Here is a 16713-nt window from a genome sequence, read left to right as displayed (position 1 = left end):
GGAAGGAAGCTATCTATAAAACACATACTTACCGAAATAACTGAGCTCTAGGAACCTGAATGTTGTGTGTGATAGTTTCCTAAATCCACAACAGTATTGCACGTTGTCCATCCATCTATTGGTACCACACTCTGTGCAGAGCGTTGGTGCTGCCAAAGCAGTCTCCTTGGCTTTTGGGCACAATCCTGGATGGGTCGCCACTCTGACACAGAATACCAGCATGCTGGCACTCATTTTGCCGACCTCAGAAAGATGACAGGCAACGTCAACCCCACCTAGTATTAATTAAACGGCTCGTGGGATTTTAACTCAGGAACCTAGGATTCCAAGCTCACCACCATAACCATTAAGCTGACACCAGGCATCCATCTTATCCTTTTTATTCAAACAGTACCTCTATAAAGTATGTACAATTAGAATGTACATAAAGTACAGAACATGACGACGTCTATAAAATACATACAATTGCGAAACACCACACTGGTGGGGGTCTGCAATGTCTGATTGATCTTTCTAGTTTGTCTTTGTTAAGTATCCTGTCATTGACTCATTCCTCAAAGTCCTGATTATTATAATAATAAAATTATTATTTTGCACAATTTTCAACTTCATACCAAGATTTAATTCTCCCCCTTTCCCCTCCCAATGCTTTACCTTTGTGTTCTAATCAAACGATTTGTGAATTCCGCATCCATACGGACTCATGGTGGAAAACAATATTTCATTCACTTGTGGAATTCTGATTAATTATTTATTTATTTTTGTGAGGATCGATGCAGAAGAATGCCCCCTCTCTTCACCTCCCCCCTTAACCCACTCCCCCCCAAAGTCTGCATTCTTCAATTCCCAACCTTTTATCACGTACCAACCCCTTCTCTGCAGTGGCCCTTTGTGCGATGGCTCTGTATTCAAGAGCCTCTGTCCGCTATCTTCTCTGCACTCAACGGTTTTTCTTACCTGTTCATGGCTCGACGTTACCGTGCCAGCGTGCCCTCAACCGCTCCCACCTACACGACCGTCGTGAGATTTTCTGCAGTATGTGCGGGTGTTTTGATGGGACGATTACTTTTGTCCTTTCTTCATGCATATTTGTTGGAGAATCCTATCATCTTTGTTGTTTACCAGGTCGCTGTCCTTGCCTGGTGTTTTTCATTTGCTTATCACTGCAAGGATACCCCACTAACGGAGGTGAGGCTTTTTATATTGTCTGCGTTTTGTTTTTCATTTCTGAACCGGAATGATCTTGTAAGAATCCAATGAAATATCAACATCTGTGATTGATAACAGCAAGATGAGGTGCATCACCCGTATTATGAATTTTTTTTGTGATTACTGCCATGTGATGAAGTGTCTGACAGGATGGTGTGGAGGTTTGAATTGTCTTGGCTGGATTAAATTTCTGGCATGACTATAAACTGCCTGATAGTTTCTTCATATGCGAGGCGTTGAATGTGCCATCCCTTGGATTGGCGTTGAGCCGAGTGTCCCTTCTGTTCTCGTTAGCAGGTGGATGTTAGAGATCCCTTCAGTGTGTTTCATGAAGAGTCGATGAGTTATCAGCAACCTAAACAAATTGCAAATTCCTGCCCATGTCCCCTAAATTTAAAGGTTAGGCCTCGCCTGCCGGTCCGTTCAACCTTTCCTCGCAGATCCTCCAGTGTAGGAATAATTTGGGCTGAGTCATAGTAGTAGTAGTTCCAGGTTCATTGAATATTGTATGCAGCCTTTGGCTGCTGGTTTCATAATTGCTGAGAGTGTGGCTGTGTTGCTGATGCAGTGCCCACTGCTGGTTTGAGCAGGAATTTGGAATTTGTTGAGGGTGCTGGCAATAGCTCGCCTACTCTTCTTTGTGGACAGTGTGGGATCCTTAGTGTCCACCAACTAATGCCGGCCCAGTTTAATGTCAATCTGAGGGATGGCACACATTGATGTATAACCCTTCCTGTTAAACACCAGGATGGCAGTTTATAGTTGGGTCGGGATTCAAACCCAAGCTAGACAGCTTCAAAGTGAGTGTGTATACCTCTCGGCTATCCTGCCAACGTCATTGTACCAGGTGATCGAGTCACGCAAAGTTTAAAATAACACCATTTTAATTTGAAATTCCTGGATGTTTCACGACAAGTAGAACTTAAATTAGGCCCACCAGGATTTGCTAACTTGGTTTGAGATGATTGAGAGTAAATATTATGTTCTTTCCTTGATAATCGGCATTTTGGAATTCTTGGATGAACTTTATTACTTCAATATTTTTGATTAAATTTTGCTATCAACTTGTCATTGAATCGTAACAATAAAATGTTTTCCAAACTGAAAGATCACGAACATGTCTGTACTTTACCGTCTGAATGAGATTATTTAATTTTTTTTTTGTACATGTTAAACAACATTTATTTTAATAGACTTCATGGTACAGTCGCGTGTTGTAGATAATTAGTGGATAACTGTTCAAGGTGACGTTTTGCTCTCAACCTTGTGCGGCCCACAGGTCATGAATGTGCTGTTTGATGATAGTAGTCTCGGGGCATTTGGTTGCATCTTATTCGGTCTACAGGAATAGCTTATAGGGAGTTCTCCAATTGGAGTCCTCTCAACGTATCGACATCAGGAATGTTTGGACGTGTTATTGCTCTTGCTTCCGGTGTGTCAAAGCTCAGGGATTGTTTGATGCAGGTAATGCCCTACTTGTGGCCAATCCAGGAAGAGATGCAATTGGAGTTCTTTTGACTTACCTTTGCTTTGATTTTCAGAACTGTCTGAATAAACCAGTGTCTGGATATCTTCAAAGCCCATCCTTATTGATGGGTCCGTTTTGTTTGTTTTTCACAAAAATCAGGGAATTATTATGAGAGTCAGGCTCACGAGTAGACTTGTGCTCAGAAAGGACCAGGATGTGTCCATTAAAAGAACTGTTGGAAGCGAGGGGGAGCGAGGTTGCCACCCAACAGCAGTGTTCAGGGTCAAAATTGAGGGATATGAGGGTGAGGGGAGGATGCAGGGGTTGCACAAGATGGATACAGCCACAAACTCTCAATTACAGAAGTGGAATGAAAAACTGTCAACCTGGAAAGAGGTGGCTTTGGAGATGGCTAAAAGGTGGTTGTGTATGGAGGACGATCTGAGATGGTGGTGAACAGCCATCTTGAAGCCCTGGAGGGAATAATGATATCGAAGAGACTGAGGAAGTTTGGTGCACAGGTGGGAAGGATTATGCCAATTTGACCGAACTATCTCTTTTAACATTGTGACCGTAACAGTAGCTAACCAAGAGGCAGACAAGACGTTTAATATCAAAGCCCTATTCATCATGGCTTATTCTGTATAGTGTTTCATAATAAGCTCATAATAATTTTCAAATAATAATAAGATTAGTTCATTCAGGATAGTGTTTCCAATTACTTTGGGTGTCTGGTTACATATTCTTTTTATCCTTTTTTATTTTTATTTTTAATCATCCTCCAGGTGACTGATTCAATGCAATGCTTTTCTCTTCATTATTGTGCAGAGAATGGATTACTTTGGCGCTACATCACTGCTCCTGTATTCTGTGTATTTCTGCTGTATGCGGTAAGTTTGGCCGTATTGCATAAACCGCATTGAAATGCATTTATTCCTTCCATCATTGCATTTATTTAACAAGACGTTGGTCAAAGATACTGGTTTGGGAAGACTGGATGAAATCAAGTAAAATATGAACTTATTAAATCATACGTTGCCCGAGATCGACGAGTGCATCCTTCCTCCTGGATCTGGTAATGATGAAGTTTCTCTCCAAGCTCTCCTGTTGCTCATGTGCCTGTCTTGACTTCTCTGATCATTTTCTTGTCGAATCTCATATCTCTGGCTATCATTGGCGAACGACGACAATGCTGCAGAATCTGGGTGTTTGCAGAGGCAAATAGGCAGGGACTGTAGTCTGCCCTCTCTCAAAATGATACATCTACAAAAGCCTTCTCTCTCATACACAGATCTATTTCATCTCGTATTTGGCTATCCCATCCGTCATCTCGGCCTCGATACATTAAATAGTGTCGTGAGGCAGTTGCGGTCAAGTAACTTGTCTTCTCAACATGGTGGGATAATCTGACCGAGGGAAACCATGTTACTCCTTAAAGCTCACAACAAGTGTGTGTCCATCCTGAGTGTAGTCATAAATCATCATCTTGTAAATCTCAAAACTGAAGTGTATAAAAAGTCTCCTGATGGTGCCTTGTCAAGTCCATATCTGGTGTAAATTCCTCACCATCCCCACTCACCTCAAAAGACCTCACCTCAGAGGCAAGGCAGAATGCCTCAACTTGGTTTGCTGCAAAATCATGTGTCGAACACATCCTGCTCTGTCCACACTTTACTCCTCCCCATTTCCTTCTTGAATGTCTTTCACAGCTGAGAAAGGAGAGAAAATCGTCAATTTTTCGTCGATGGGCGGGCCCGGATGGTATCGGTGCTCATGTTCTCAAGTCTTTCATTTTATTCAAACAATCTCTGACCATCTGTTTATATTCTTTCTTGGTGACTCGTCTATGGACATGCTGCTGCTCATCTCTCAGCAATGGTTGAGGCCCGAAATCTCAAACCAGACATCAGGATCCTCTTCTTGGACATACCGAGGACATTCAACATTGTCTGCGATCCTGCACTGACAATCACTACCTGTGGTGTACAAGGCCGCCTTCATACCTATTTTACCCTCTTTGTCCTTGCTCTTCCATGAGACTAGATCATCCATCAGCCTAAATACAAAAAAAGTTGCCGATCAGTAGAACAATCGTATCATTTGTATTTTTTTATTTTTTTTGTATACATTGTCGAGGCTCGTATGAGAGCTAACACAACTCGCAGCAAGGGGGCATGAGACAAGAGGTGTGGGAGTGCAAGGGACAAAATAGTGGGGAACAGACACATTAGGTGAACTGTGGAAGGGAGAGGGATGGGGATGGGATGGGGAACATGGCAAAGAGAAGATGGACATTACAGGGACTTTCAGGAAGGAAAGCAGGGGAATTGAAGGAAGTGGGCTTGGGTGGATTATCGGGGGTAGATAAGATCGAGGATTTGGATGGGGGAAGATAAGAGGTGGTGGTGAACAGCTGTTTTGAAAGCCTGGAGGGAAGAATGGGAAAGAATAGAGTGAGGAAGTTTATTCCAAAGGCGGGAAAAAAGAGGAATGAAAGAGTGAAGATGAGCAGTGATTCGTGATTTTGGTAGTTTTACCAGAAGGGGGTTGTTGGCGGACCTTGAGCGCCCTGTGGAAATGTGGGGACAAATCGCAGAGAGAGCAGGGGGGACAAGGCTGGAGAGGAGTCGGTAGAAGACAGAAAGATCACCGACCAACCTGCGGTGATTGAGTGAGAGGCCCAAAGACTCAGCTTCATTGCGGGAGATGCCGATGATCTTGAATGCCCTGGTCTCGACAGCGTGAAGCCGAGAAAGGTGGGAGGCAGGAGCACCAGCCCAGAGGGGAGAGCAGTACTCCATCAGGCTACAGACAAAAGCTTTGTAAGTGGTCAAGAGGGCCGAGGAAGGACTTTGCACGACGGAGGATTCCCAGTCGGCGACTGGCTTTTGAGGCGAGGTTGGAAATGTGACTTTCCCAGGAAAGGTCATGGCAGATAGTGAGACCCAGAAGCTTGAAAGAAAAGACTTCTTCCAGAGGATTGTTGAGAAAGTGGATGGGGGGGGTTTCTAAACGGTCCTTTCGAAGAGACATAGTGAGAGTGTGAGATTTGTCTGGATTGAAAGACATGTTCCACGTGTTGGACCAGTTTGTGATTTTATCCAGATCTGCAGTGAGCGAAGAAGCTGCTGCTTGCCGGTCTGATGGATGACAGATGGTACGGCAGAGGGTGGAGTCGTCGGCAAAGAGAAATAGAGGATTTTCCAGAGAGTCGGAGAGATCATTGATGAAAACCAGAAAAAGAACAGGGCCCAGAACGCTACCTTGAGGAACTCCAGCCTGCACAGGAAGAGGGGATGAAAGAACTCCATTTAGGGCCACACGTTGACTGCGACAGGAGAGGAAGTCTGCGAGCCATGAGTGGAGATGGCCTTGAATACCATGGGAAGAGAGTTTGGTGAGTAGTGCAGGGTGCCAGACTGTGTCAAAAGCACGTGATATGTCCAGGGATATGGCTCTGATTTCCTGTCTGGCATTGAGGACCTCCATCCATTGATGGGAGAGCAGAAGCAGCATATCCAGGGTAGAGTGACCTGGTCTGAAACCAAATTGATTGGAAATCAAGCCATTGGAGAAGAGGAAGGATTTCATGTCTGAAGCGATGATGGATTCCATAACCTTGCTGATGATTGGGAGAAGGCTGATTGGTCTGTAGTTACAGGGATCTGTTTTTGCACCTTTTTTATGCAGGGCAGTGATGTTAGCAGATTTCCAAGCAGATGGCAGATGACCTTGGGCAAATGAGAGGGTGAATAGAACAGAGAGAGGGTGAGCAAGAGCAGAAGAGCAGGCTTTGAGGACACGTGGGCTGATGCCGTCTGGACCGGTTGCAGAATCTGACTCGAGGTTTGAAAGCAAGCTCTCCACCTTGTCAGGAGAAAAGGATACAGAGTCCAGGGACAGTTGGGTGCGACTGGGTAAAGTGGGTAGAGAAAGTGATGGGTTTAGGACACAAGATTTAGCTGCAAACACCGAGTTTAGACATTCAGCTTTATCACGTGTGGTATCAGCAGTGCGGCCATTTGAGGTAAGGGAGGGGATGGAGGGGGAACGTACACCAGAAACAGATTTGATTAAACGTCACCAGGATCTTGAGGAGCGAGAGAGGTTTGAGAGTTTGGACTTGAGATGAGAAAGATGTTGTTTTCTGGCTCTCCTGAGGGTAGATACACACTTGTTCCGAGCTTTGTGGAAAGAACTGAGATTGCCCTCAGTTGGGTTTGCTTTCCATGAGGAAAAGGCAAGTTGTTTCAGGACAACTGCCTCGCCACAAGCTTCAGTAAACCAAGGGCGGGAGGAAGGGTAGGACAACTGAACACGAGAGGGGATAAATCTGTGCATGAGGGAGAGCAAGTTTCTTTGAAAGAATTCCCAGGATGAGTTGATGTTTGAGAAAGTAGTGATAGGAGACCAGTCTGTAAGTTTGATGGCTGATCGGAGACCCTGCCAGTCAGCTTGAGTGAAATGCCAGACTCGACGGCGGTGAGGTGGTTCTCTGATAACAGCCAGAGAGATGTCCACTTTGACAAGGACGTGGTCAGAAGAACCGATTGGAGCGAAGGACGAGCAGCAGATATCGTCAGGGAAATTTGTCAAAATCAGATCCAGAAGAGATGGAGTACCATTGGTTGAGATCCGCGTCGGGAAGTTGACCGATTGAGTCAGTCACAATGAGTCACAGAAAGCTTTTGCTGAAGTGCCATGGCAGGTGAGAGAGGTACCCACACCTCGCCAACTGGCGTGATGACAATTGAAGTCACCACATCAGAGGAAGAGAGAGTTTGGATGAGAAGATAGAAGATGGTCCATGTTTTCGGATAGTGAGGTATAGATGGAGTCATCACTGTTCGGTGGACGGTACAGTACACATATAAACTTGAGGTGGGAATGGAGGGAAGCAGAAGCCAGAGGTATTCCTGGGGGTGTGGGGGAGTGAGAGCAGTGCATGGAGAGTGAGGAATAGAGTCTTTGATGAAGAGAGCAACACCTCCACCAGGACGAGGCTCAGGTCTGTCATACCGTAAGAGGGAGAACCGGGAAGAGATACTTGGGAGTCAGACACGTCTTGGGAGAGGGAAGTTTCTGTTAGGCAGATAATGTCTGGTTTGTCAGTGGCAACCTGTATGGAAAGATCTGAAATGTTTGAGCGAAGGCCCCGGATATTTGAGGTCCACACTTTTAATGAAGATGTAGGGGAGGAGGCTTTGGGTGCAGGAGGTGGAAGGGGAGTGGTAGGGTAGGACAAGGGACGAGGGGGGGAGGTAAGGAGGGTTGTTGAAAGAGTGTGGGGTATTACAGAATAGCGAGGGGAGGGGGCCGAATGAGGAGGAGAAAAGGCTCTGTGGTGCTGGGGGAGAGGGGGGACAAGAGACAAGGAAGAAGGCAGTTGAGGATTTGAGGAGGTGCAGTGAAGAGATGGAGGTGAGAGGGCAGTGGAGGGAGGGAGCTTGCTGGATGACAGGGGCGGCAACTTGAGAAGGATGAGTGAGGGGGATGAAAGGTGGGAGAAAGGTGAGGGGGGAATATTTGAGAGAGGTGAGAGGAGGGAGAAGAGTGGGATGGTTGCTGTGAGGGATGAGTGGGTGAGTTGGCACTGAAGTTGGAAAAAAAGAATGGTTGATGGAAAGCGAACATCCATGGCAAACTGTGGTTTTTAAAAGTTTTAGGTCAGAAATGCGATTTCACATAATTCTTGATGGATGCAATGAAGGCGAATTCAGAAAATGGAGAGAAGAAGCGCTGTAATAGTTGGATTTTTTAGGCAAGGAATGAAGGAGAGCTCGAAATGAGAGCAGTCTTTTAAAATAGCAGAAGAGTTGTGCATTATGAAATCGTAAAGAGTACCACATGTGTGAAAGAGGAAGATGAAGCATTATAAGATCGTTTTTGTTGTTAATATTAATGTTTGAGAGAGTTCAACAGATTAGGTCATGGAAGTGTAGAAAAAAAATCGAGGAAGAAGACGAGGAGGAAGTGAAGAAGAAGAAGCAGAATCGGGAGAACGTGAGCGTGTTGTTGTTGTTGGGTATTTTTAATTTTTTTTGAGATAAGAAAGAGATTAGTTGGGAGAATGGGGGATGTTTGGAAAGTGGGGAGGATGAAAATTGAAGGTAATGGGGAGAAAAAACAAACAAAAAAAAAAAAAACGATCGAACACCGAGTGGAACCGGTAGGCCTCAAGCCTAGGCCAAGGCCTAGGCCTCAAACACCAGGTAAGAACGTCGACAAAAATACTCACAAAATAGCATGATTTTTGAAACAAAACCGAACTAGGAACACACAGTAACATGTAGGTGAGAAAATTAAACAGTTAAAACGGGACAAATAACGACCGGAAAAGTATAATCACTGGATTTGGAATATTACTGAGATTGAAAGTGAAATAAAAAGCACTTCATTGGCGAAGATTTCAGGTGTCGCCAACAATACGAGCGTATTTTGTGCGCATGCTGGCATATATTATGAATGTATTATAACTATGTTTATGGGTGAGTGAATATTAAGTCAAATAATGATTTGAAATATGAACAATATCGTGCATTGTTGTAGATTTTTGCACGTTTTGTAGTCCATATGCAATCAATAACTTGTAAATTAGAAAATAATTTCTGTGTCCTATTTATGGTCGGAATTATATTTTTAGACTACCATAGTTGCCCTTTGAGCTCGATTTTGCTTTAATCGTGGGTTCTATCTGTGGATCCTCAACTTAAGGCTTGGCAAACCTGTCAGCTAATGATTGTTTTGATTCAATCAAACTCAATTCATAGCAACACTTAATATAGTGGCAATATATTGTTGCGGGCCGGGTATCGGCGACGAGCACGACCGCGAGATGGAGCTGCAGAGTCGACTCCACCAAACACCCTCGAATTTAGATCGTACCTTTCGGAAAACTCCGACAAGTATGGGTCCCTTACCGGACCGTGAATCGTCGATAATTACACCACGTGGTACAGGGTTATTTGTCAATCTTCAAAATACCTAGAAATCCACCTGGCGAGTTACCGAGTATTCACACCCTCGACGGCCCTCGTACGAATCGAGCCGTAAGCGTGCCCGACCCATGCGCAACTCGAGCGGATGGTCGCCAAAGTTCCGTCAGTCCAAATTTACATTTGCAGTGGCAACAGCCTTTATAATTCACCAACACGCGTCACGCTAATCCAATGGAGGAAACACAGCAATGAACTGATACATTTAACACATGGGTTTATTTATAATGGGGGGGGGGGAAGGAGGGAAGCACGCAAGAAGGCAGAGTTAACCGAATATAGAGATGCAAGGCAATTTATGTACAAGCACTTATGCAGTTTTACTTAATTGACTGGTGCCACAAACACACACACACTTACACCCAATAACCGGTGGCCACAGCCTTTATTGAGGCCTCCAGCTCGGAGGGAAAGGTGAGCTAAAGACCAGAGCCTGCCTCGGACCTGTCCACCTCGTGTGGTCTTCGAGCTGGCGGGGTGGCGGAACTCGGAGCCTTTGCGTGCGAGGCGAACGCGACAACCACTCGCGTCAGGCGAACGCAATCTCCTTGTTCACCGACAGAGACACGGCGTGCAACTGACTGGCGGTTCCTGACAAGGAGGATCTTCAAGCTCTTCTTGTTCGCCGACAGACATGGTGCACAACCCCTGCGGTTCTTGCGAGGGATGGTGTCTCTCAACTTCTCGCTCTCTGGATGTTCAATCTCGCCACCCCCTTATTCACCCTGTCTCGGGGGGGAGGGGGCGCCTCCACCCTCCCCGCTCTCCCTCACTGGACAGTTTTGGCATGCAGAATCGCTCGTTGCTCTGTCATTGGCAAAAACGAGCGGCAAGTCCGTCGATTGGCTCGGGGGCGTGGTGACGTCACACGGACTGCCTTTCTCACCGTCGCAGGGTCTGATTGGCTGAGCGTCGGTCACCCCACCCATAGCACGCTGATTGGTCAAGGGCCGCCGCAAGGCTCCTTGAACTCCGCCCACGCATGCCGACACGCACGCAGACAATGGCATTGGTGTGAGGAAGCGTGGTGAAGGCGTATTGTTGTAGTTGATGGTGGTGTAAAAATAAAATAAAACCCTAACTATCAAAGTAACTTCACAGCGCATGTACATTTAATTACCCATTCGACATGGGACGGGGACCCTAACTAAAAACACATACTTACCGATATAACTGTTCTATCGGACCTGTATGTTGTGTGCTCACGGCTTCCAGATTCGCAAAAAAAAAAAAATATATATATATATATATACACACATACATTACACACATACTCAATTCATCGCAATGTGCTGCTGTGGCACACACTCCCATACGTGACCTGACCTGTATATAAATAAAATTTTGTGCCCAGACAAGGAATTGAACCCAGGTCCTCTGGTGAACCTGGGTTCAGTTCCCGGTCTCGGTGCGTCATTTTCCCACATATATATATTGTGCGTTTGCCTGTTCATTTATACAATTATGTTGGTAATTTGATGTTTCCTAAATTTTTATCTCAAATAATCTGTTCTTCTAACTCCCCCAAACTAATTGGAATTGAGGAATAAGTTCGAAATTGCGAATTGAATTTGATAATCAAACTAATTTAGGCCTGACCTCGCACTACCTCACACAAAGCAGTGTAAAAATATTTATTGATTGTAATGGAACTCAGCTCTTTGGTTGAGTGATTCAAGTCTCGTTTCTTCCTCCACTGACTGAGAAGGGTTTTTCCCACAGCTGTTTGTGCACGGATTGTGTGCAGTACTTTGGCTATTGAGGTATAGTTTTATTTCCTTTGTATGATAAGTTTGCGTCTTTCCTTCTCTATTTGCCTGTCTTTGTGTGCCAGATCTGTCCGTGTTTTGTTGTCTTGTCCATCTCTGTGTCCGTATTTCCTTCATGATAAACCCTTTATTTGCAAAGAAACTTCTTCATGCCTTTTGCCTTCCTGCACACCAACAATCATCAGTTTTGGTTTGCATTTGAGCGATCCTTTGGGATCATCATCATCATTAAAATAACGCAGTTAAGTCATAAATTTTGGCATTCATGGAGGCCATTATCAGACCTCTAGTTCAGGCGGTGTGCGTTGGCGGACCCTATGACACGCTTCACACACTCCTTGAAACTCCTTGAATTTCCTGGAAAATGAGATTCCATTTCCTAGTACTTGAAAGTCCTGGAAAAAGGAAAAAAAACTCCTTGAAACTCTTGGAAACTCCTGGAAAATAAACCTTTTTGTGTGCACTGCCCCTTACATATTTCTATCCTCTTTTATTTATTTATTTATATTTTTGTTCGAAAATAAGCCAACATCAGTCATTTTGCCGCCAAAGGATTGATTAACCTGGATTAGGGTTATGTTCATTGATTCTGTATGCGGTTGTGTAAAGTGTAGTAAAATATGAACCAATGAAAAGCATTGGAAATGTATGCTCTTACAATTCATTGGCTGTTGATCGATGACACTGCCATAATCTCCCTGTCAGTAGCATATTGACTTCAATAGTGAGTAACTGCATGAACGTCTCTGCGCGGAGAAACTTTTCGGCTGCAGAACGGAGAAGCAAAATGTCCAAAGTTTGTTATTTCAACACCACGTGGCTCAGCCATCCCGGCTATCGGGATTCGTTAGAAAGGGTGTCCGTCCACAAAGCAAGATGTCATGTGTGCAAGAAAGTTGTAGATATTTCGAACATGGGCGAAAGCGCGCTCAAAAGTCATGCCAAGGGAACCAAACGCGTGCACTTGATGTAGCAGACGGTGGCCGATTCCCGTTCACGAATTACAGAATTTTTGGATCGGCCAGCACATCGGCACCAGCAGGTATCGTCATGGATATTTGTTTATGAAATAAACTATTAAGTGTAAAACGCATCTGCCGTAATTCGATTTCAATGAACCCATCACAAAAAATTCCAGTTTATAAATTTGACTTTTTTAACCAAGGGAGATAGACTTAACACGGCTAAAATAACAGTATAACGGGTTGTCTCCCCGTGAATGATTATGAATGTTGAGTGAAATAATATCCTCTTTTCTTGAACACACAAACCGTTCAATCTATTTTAATGGTACAAAACCAATAAATAAAAGACATTGAATCATAGGAAATTATAATATAATTATATAAAGTACTGAATTGAAAATTGTAAAACGGTAAATTATTAGTATGGTTATGATAATCAATTTTTTTCTCATAGAAATTGTTCTAAAGTTTATGGCTTTGGAATCAAACCGACTGAGAAAATAAATCGTACTGATATTTAATGAAATAAAAAATAAATAATTAAGGAACAATTTTCAAGTTGTGGTTTGAATTTAGAGAATATTTTTTAATATTACTGATGACTGCTGATGTATTTAATAAATTGTGATATGAATTATGTTACAGTGGATCCGCAGATAGAGGTTGATGTAAGACCGGCACCAGCCAGCACAGCAACTACTGCTACACCGAGACCAACAACAATACAGGACTTTGTCACAAAGGATGAGGTGCAAAAGGCAGAGATTCTTTGGGCTTTACATGTTATGGAGTCCCACCAATCATACAGGTCCTGTCAAGGTTTTGGAACACTTTTTCACAGGATGTTCCCAGATAGCGGCATTGCATCACAATTTCAATGTGCAGAAAAGAAGGCATCCTACTTAAATGTATTTGGTCTTGCACTGCACTTCAAAGTGCTTCTGAAACAAAAGGTGAACAACAGTTATGTGCTACTCTTTGAGTACTTGAATTAAAAAAAAATCAGAAGAAGCAGATGGATTTTTACATCCTTATTTGGGACAATGATGAGGTAAAATCGCGATACTTGGACTCAAAGTTTGTCGACCATTGTACTGCTGATGACATGCTAGAGGAATTCAACACTGTGTTGGAGGGTTTAAATCCTGATACACATCAGCATGGACGGGCCCAGCGTGAATTGGAAGTTCTATCGCAGCATGCAATCACAAATGGACACAAATTACAGGAAATCCTTGATGGATGTAGGCTCATGTAGACTGCACATCCTCCATGGTGCGTTTCAGACCGGCATGGAGAAGTCTGAGATAGGAATTTCTTCACTTTGAAGGGCCCTATACACCCTGTTTCGTGACTCACCTGCGCGTAGAGAGGACTATCTTCGTGTCACAGATGGCGCCAAGCTCCCGCTAAAATTCTGCAAAACAAGATGGTTAGACAACTCACTCTGCGCACAAAGAGCGATAGAAATATGGGACAGTGTTTGCAAGTATGTTGGAGAAGTGAGAAAAGAATCGGTTCCTAACCCCGACAACCAGTCCTTTTCCTCTGTGAAAAAATTTGTTCAAACTCCCCTCATGCTGGCAAGATTGAAATTCTTCTTTGCCGTATCCCAGGAAATTTCGCCATTCCTGATAACCTATCAAGATGATCGGCCCTTGTTGCCTTTTATTTCACTTGATTTGCATGAGTTAATACTAAGTTACTTCAGAGATTTGTAAAGCACTCAGTCACAGAACCTCTCACACCTGTAAAGCTGGCGTCGTTTGATGTAAGAAAGGATGACAACTATGCTGATCTGTCCAACATTGACATTGGACTGGCTGCTGACAAAGCTCTGAAAGAAGGTGTTCGCTCCAATAAAGCATCCGATAGAGCAGTTTTCGAGTTTCGCAATGAATGCAGATGGCTTCTTGTGGAATTGGTGTCAAAGCTGATTGAAAAGGCACCAATCACATATGCCCTTGCCAGACACTTAGCACGTCTGGACCCAAGACATTTCAACGAAAAGGAAGTAGCCATCCACTACATGCGCAGAACAGTGAGTGCTCTTTGTGACGCCAAGTGGATAACACCAGAAAATGGCGATGAGACTGGCTGCCAGTACTCAAGATATCTGACTGACGCTTCAGTCAAACACGCACACTTCAATCAAAAGAAAGATCGTCTCGACCATCTGTGGAATGCAGACATTGCAAAAAAGCCAGTTCAATAATCTGTGGGAGATTGTGAGACAACTTTTGCTACTGTTCCATGGACAGGCTACAGTTGAAAGGGGCTTCTCGATAAACAAAGAAATTGAGGTGGAAAATCTGAGACGAGTCCTTAATTGCCCAGAGAGTAATCTGTGATCATCTTCACAATGTCGGAGGGTTGCTGCAGAAAGTTGAACTCGATAAGAAGCTGCAAGTGCTGCACGAAGGAAGTACCAAGATTACTTGGATGAGCAGAAGCGAAATAAACAGCTGGCCTCAGTTTCGGACAGAAAACGAAAGATAGAAGAAGAATTATCGGACTTGAAATCACGCCAAAAAAAAAAGACTCAAAAGAGACATTGACACTATCCAAAAAACAGAGACAGAGACAGAGACAGAGACAGAGACAGAGACAGAGACAGAGACAGAGACAGAGACAGAGACAGAGACAGAGACAGAGACAGAGACAGACAGACTTTGACTTTTATGTCCTTTTATTACAAAAAAGTATAAAAGGTAAAAATTCAATACAACAAAGCAAAGGATTATATACAAGAGTGGAAAAAAGAAGAGAAGAAACCAATTCAATTTTCAAGTAATCGATAAAGCATTGATAACAATTTATACACAAGGAACACCCCCAAAAAATACATTAGAGAGAGGAGAAGATGATAAGAAGAGAGAAAGCAACACAGGCTCCACACGTACCGCCAGAGACTGAGCAACAGCCCCTTGCGTTTGCACGTGCGTGCCAAGCGAGAGAGAGAGACAGACAGACACACAGACAGACACACAGACAGACACACAGACAGACACACAGACAGACACACAGACAGACACACAGACAGACACACAGACAGACACACAGACAGACACACAGACAGACACACAGACAGACACACAGACAGACACACAGACACACAGACAGACACTTTTGGCCTCTTGATTGTTTGGGATCATGATGTGACAAGAGAAGTTATACCAGTACAAGCAAATGCCTGAGCATTGCCCAACAAAGAAACAAGGTAAATTAAAACTTCAATGTAAGTACACCATCAACAAGTTCACATAAGGATGTGTTCACACACCACTGTTGTGAGAACAGTGTACAATCACTGGAATTAATTTCAAGGTGCACTCGTGCTGTGACCAAGGTTTTAAAGAGATGAACAACATCGGAAACAGAATCACAAACATCTTGAAGTTTGCGTTTCCTTGACATGTATATAGCAAGCTTCGCTTCAGAGGACAAATAATTTGCTAACAGGCACTCGTATTTACGCTGGTTGTAGATGCTAAAACCGTAAACAAAACCACAACAAGTAAAAGTTAGGCCGAGTCCCCGGATAGCACATGATAAGACTGTAAAAAGGGGTGCCAACCTTGAGCAATCAATAAAAATGTGAAAAATAGTTTCTGTGGCACCGCAGAAGGGACACAATTCTGTGTTATCGGGACATATACGATGAGATAAAACATTGGATGGTAAAATGTAATGTGCCAGTCGCCACTGCAAATCTCCGGAGCGCTTAGCAGTGGGTGCCTTGTACATAACATGCCAGTTGATCGAAGTAGAATGAGTGGTCTGAAGCATTCTCCCCCAATGTGCTTGTGGTTCTGCAGGTCTATCGGGAACAAGAGTTTTAACACACAAAGCGTAAACAGAAGATTTTTCCATCAATTTAAAGGAGGTGAAACCTTGAAAATGAAGCAAAAGCTCTGGAAAGGGATGTAGGGATAAAGAAAGGTTAGCTTCTACCTGTGGAATCCATTTCAGATTAGTTTGCTTGAAAAAGCGCAGAATCACAGAAAAGATTCTCCCAATAATTCGAATGGACCTCACTCCAGTGGCCACAGCGACGTCAGCAGCTGGCTTCCACTTATAAGGAGAAGGAGTTCTGAGATCTTTTACCTTCGTACATCCAGCATCAATAAACTTCTGCACAAGAATATAATTGCTGCAGACCCCTTCAAAAATGAGGTTTAAAAAGATAGGCTCATTTAAGAACATTTCCAGGGAGTGGTCATTGTTATTTCGGCGAACAGTGACTGCCTGCCATGCCTTCAGCATGCTTCTATAAAACAGGGGGACTGATGCTATATCAACTTTCT

At 43.8% G+C, this 16713-nt stretch overlaps 1 protein-coding gene across 2 annotated transcripts in view; it reads left to right on the top strand.

Moving 5' to 3' along the window:
- The window catches only part of PGAP3 (post-GPI attachment to proteins phospholipase 3), a 38908-nt gene that overhangs the window by 9582 nt on the left and 12613 nt on the right, over positions 1 to 16713 (top strand). For both annotated transcript variants that reach the window (XR_015061077.1, XM_085892770.1), the window contains exons 3-5: positions 883 to 1035; positions 1126 to 1188; positions 3506 to 3567. Coding sequence is in view for 1 of the 2 variants with exons in the window: in XM_085892770.1 (XP_085748896.1) it covers positions 883 to 1035; positions 1126 to 1188; positions 3506 to 3567 (278 nt within the window). In the remaining variant the exon portion in view is untranslated. The remainder of the gene's footprint in view (positions 1 to 882; positions 1036 to 1125; positions 1189 to 3505; positions 3568 to 16713) is intronic.

This window comes from Eptatretus burgeri, chromosome 8 (assembly GCF_056783735.1).
Source record: "Eptatretus burgeri isolate ZD-2024b chromosome 8, Ebu_testis_v1, whole genome shotgun sequence".
Lineage (NCBI taxonomy): Eukaryota > Metazoa > Chordata > Myxini > Myxiniformes > Myxinidae > Eptatretus > Eptatretus burgeri.
Note: the sequence above shows the minus strand (reverse complement) of the source record. Positions and strands in the feature narration are given on the sequence as shown.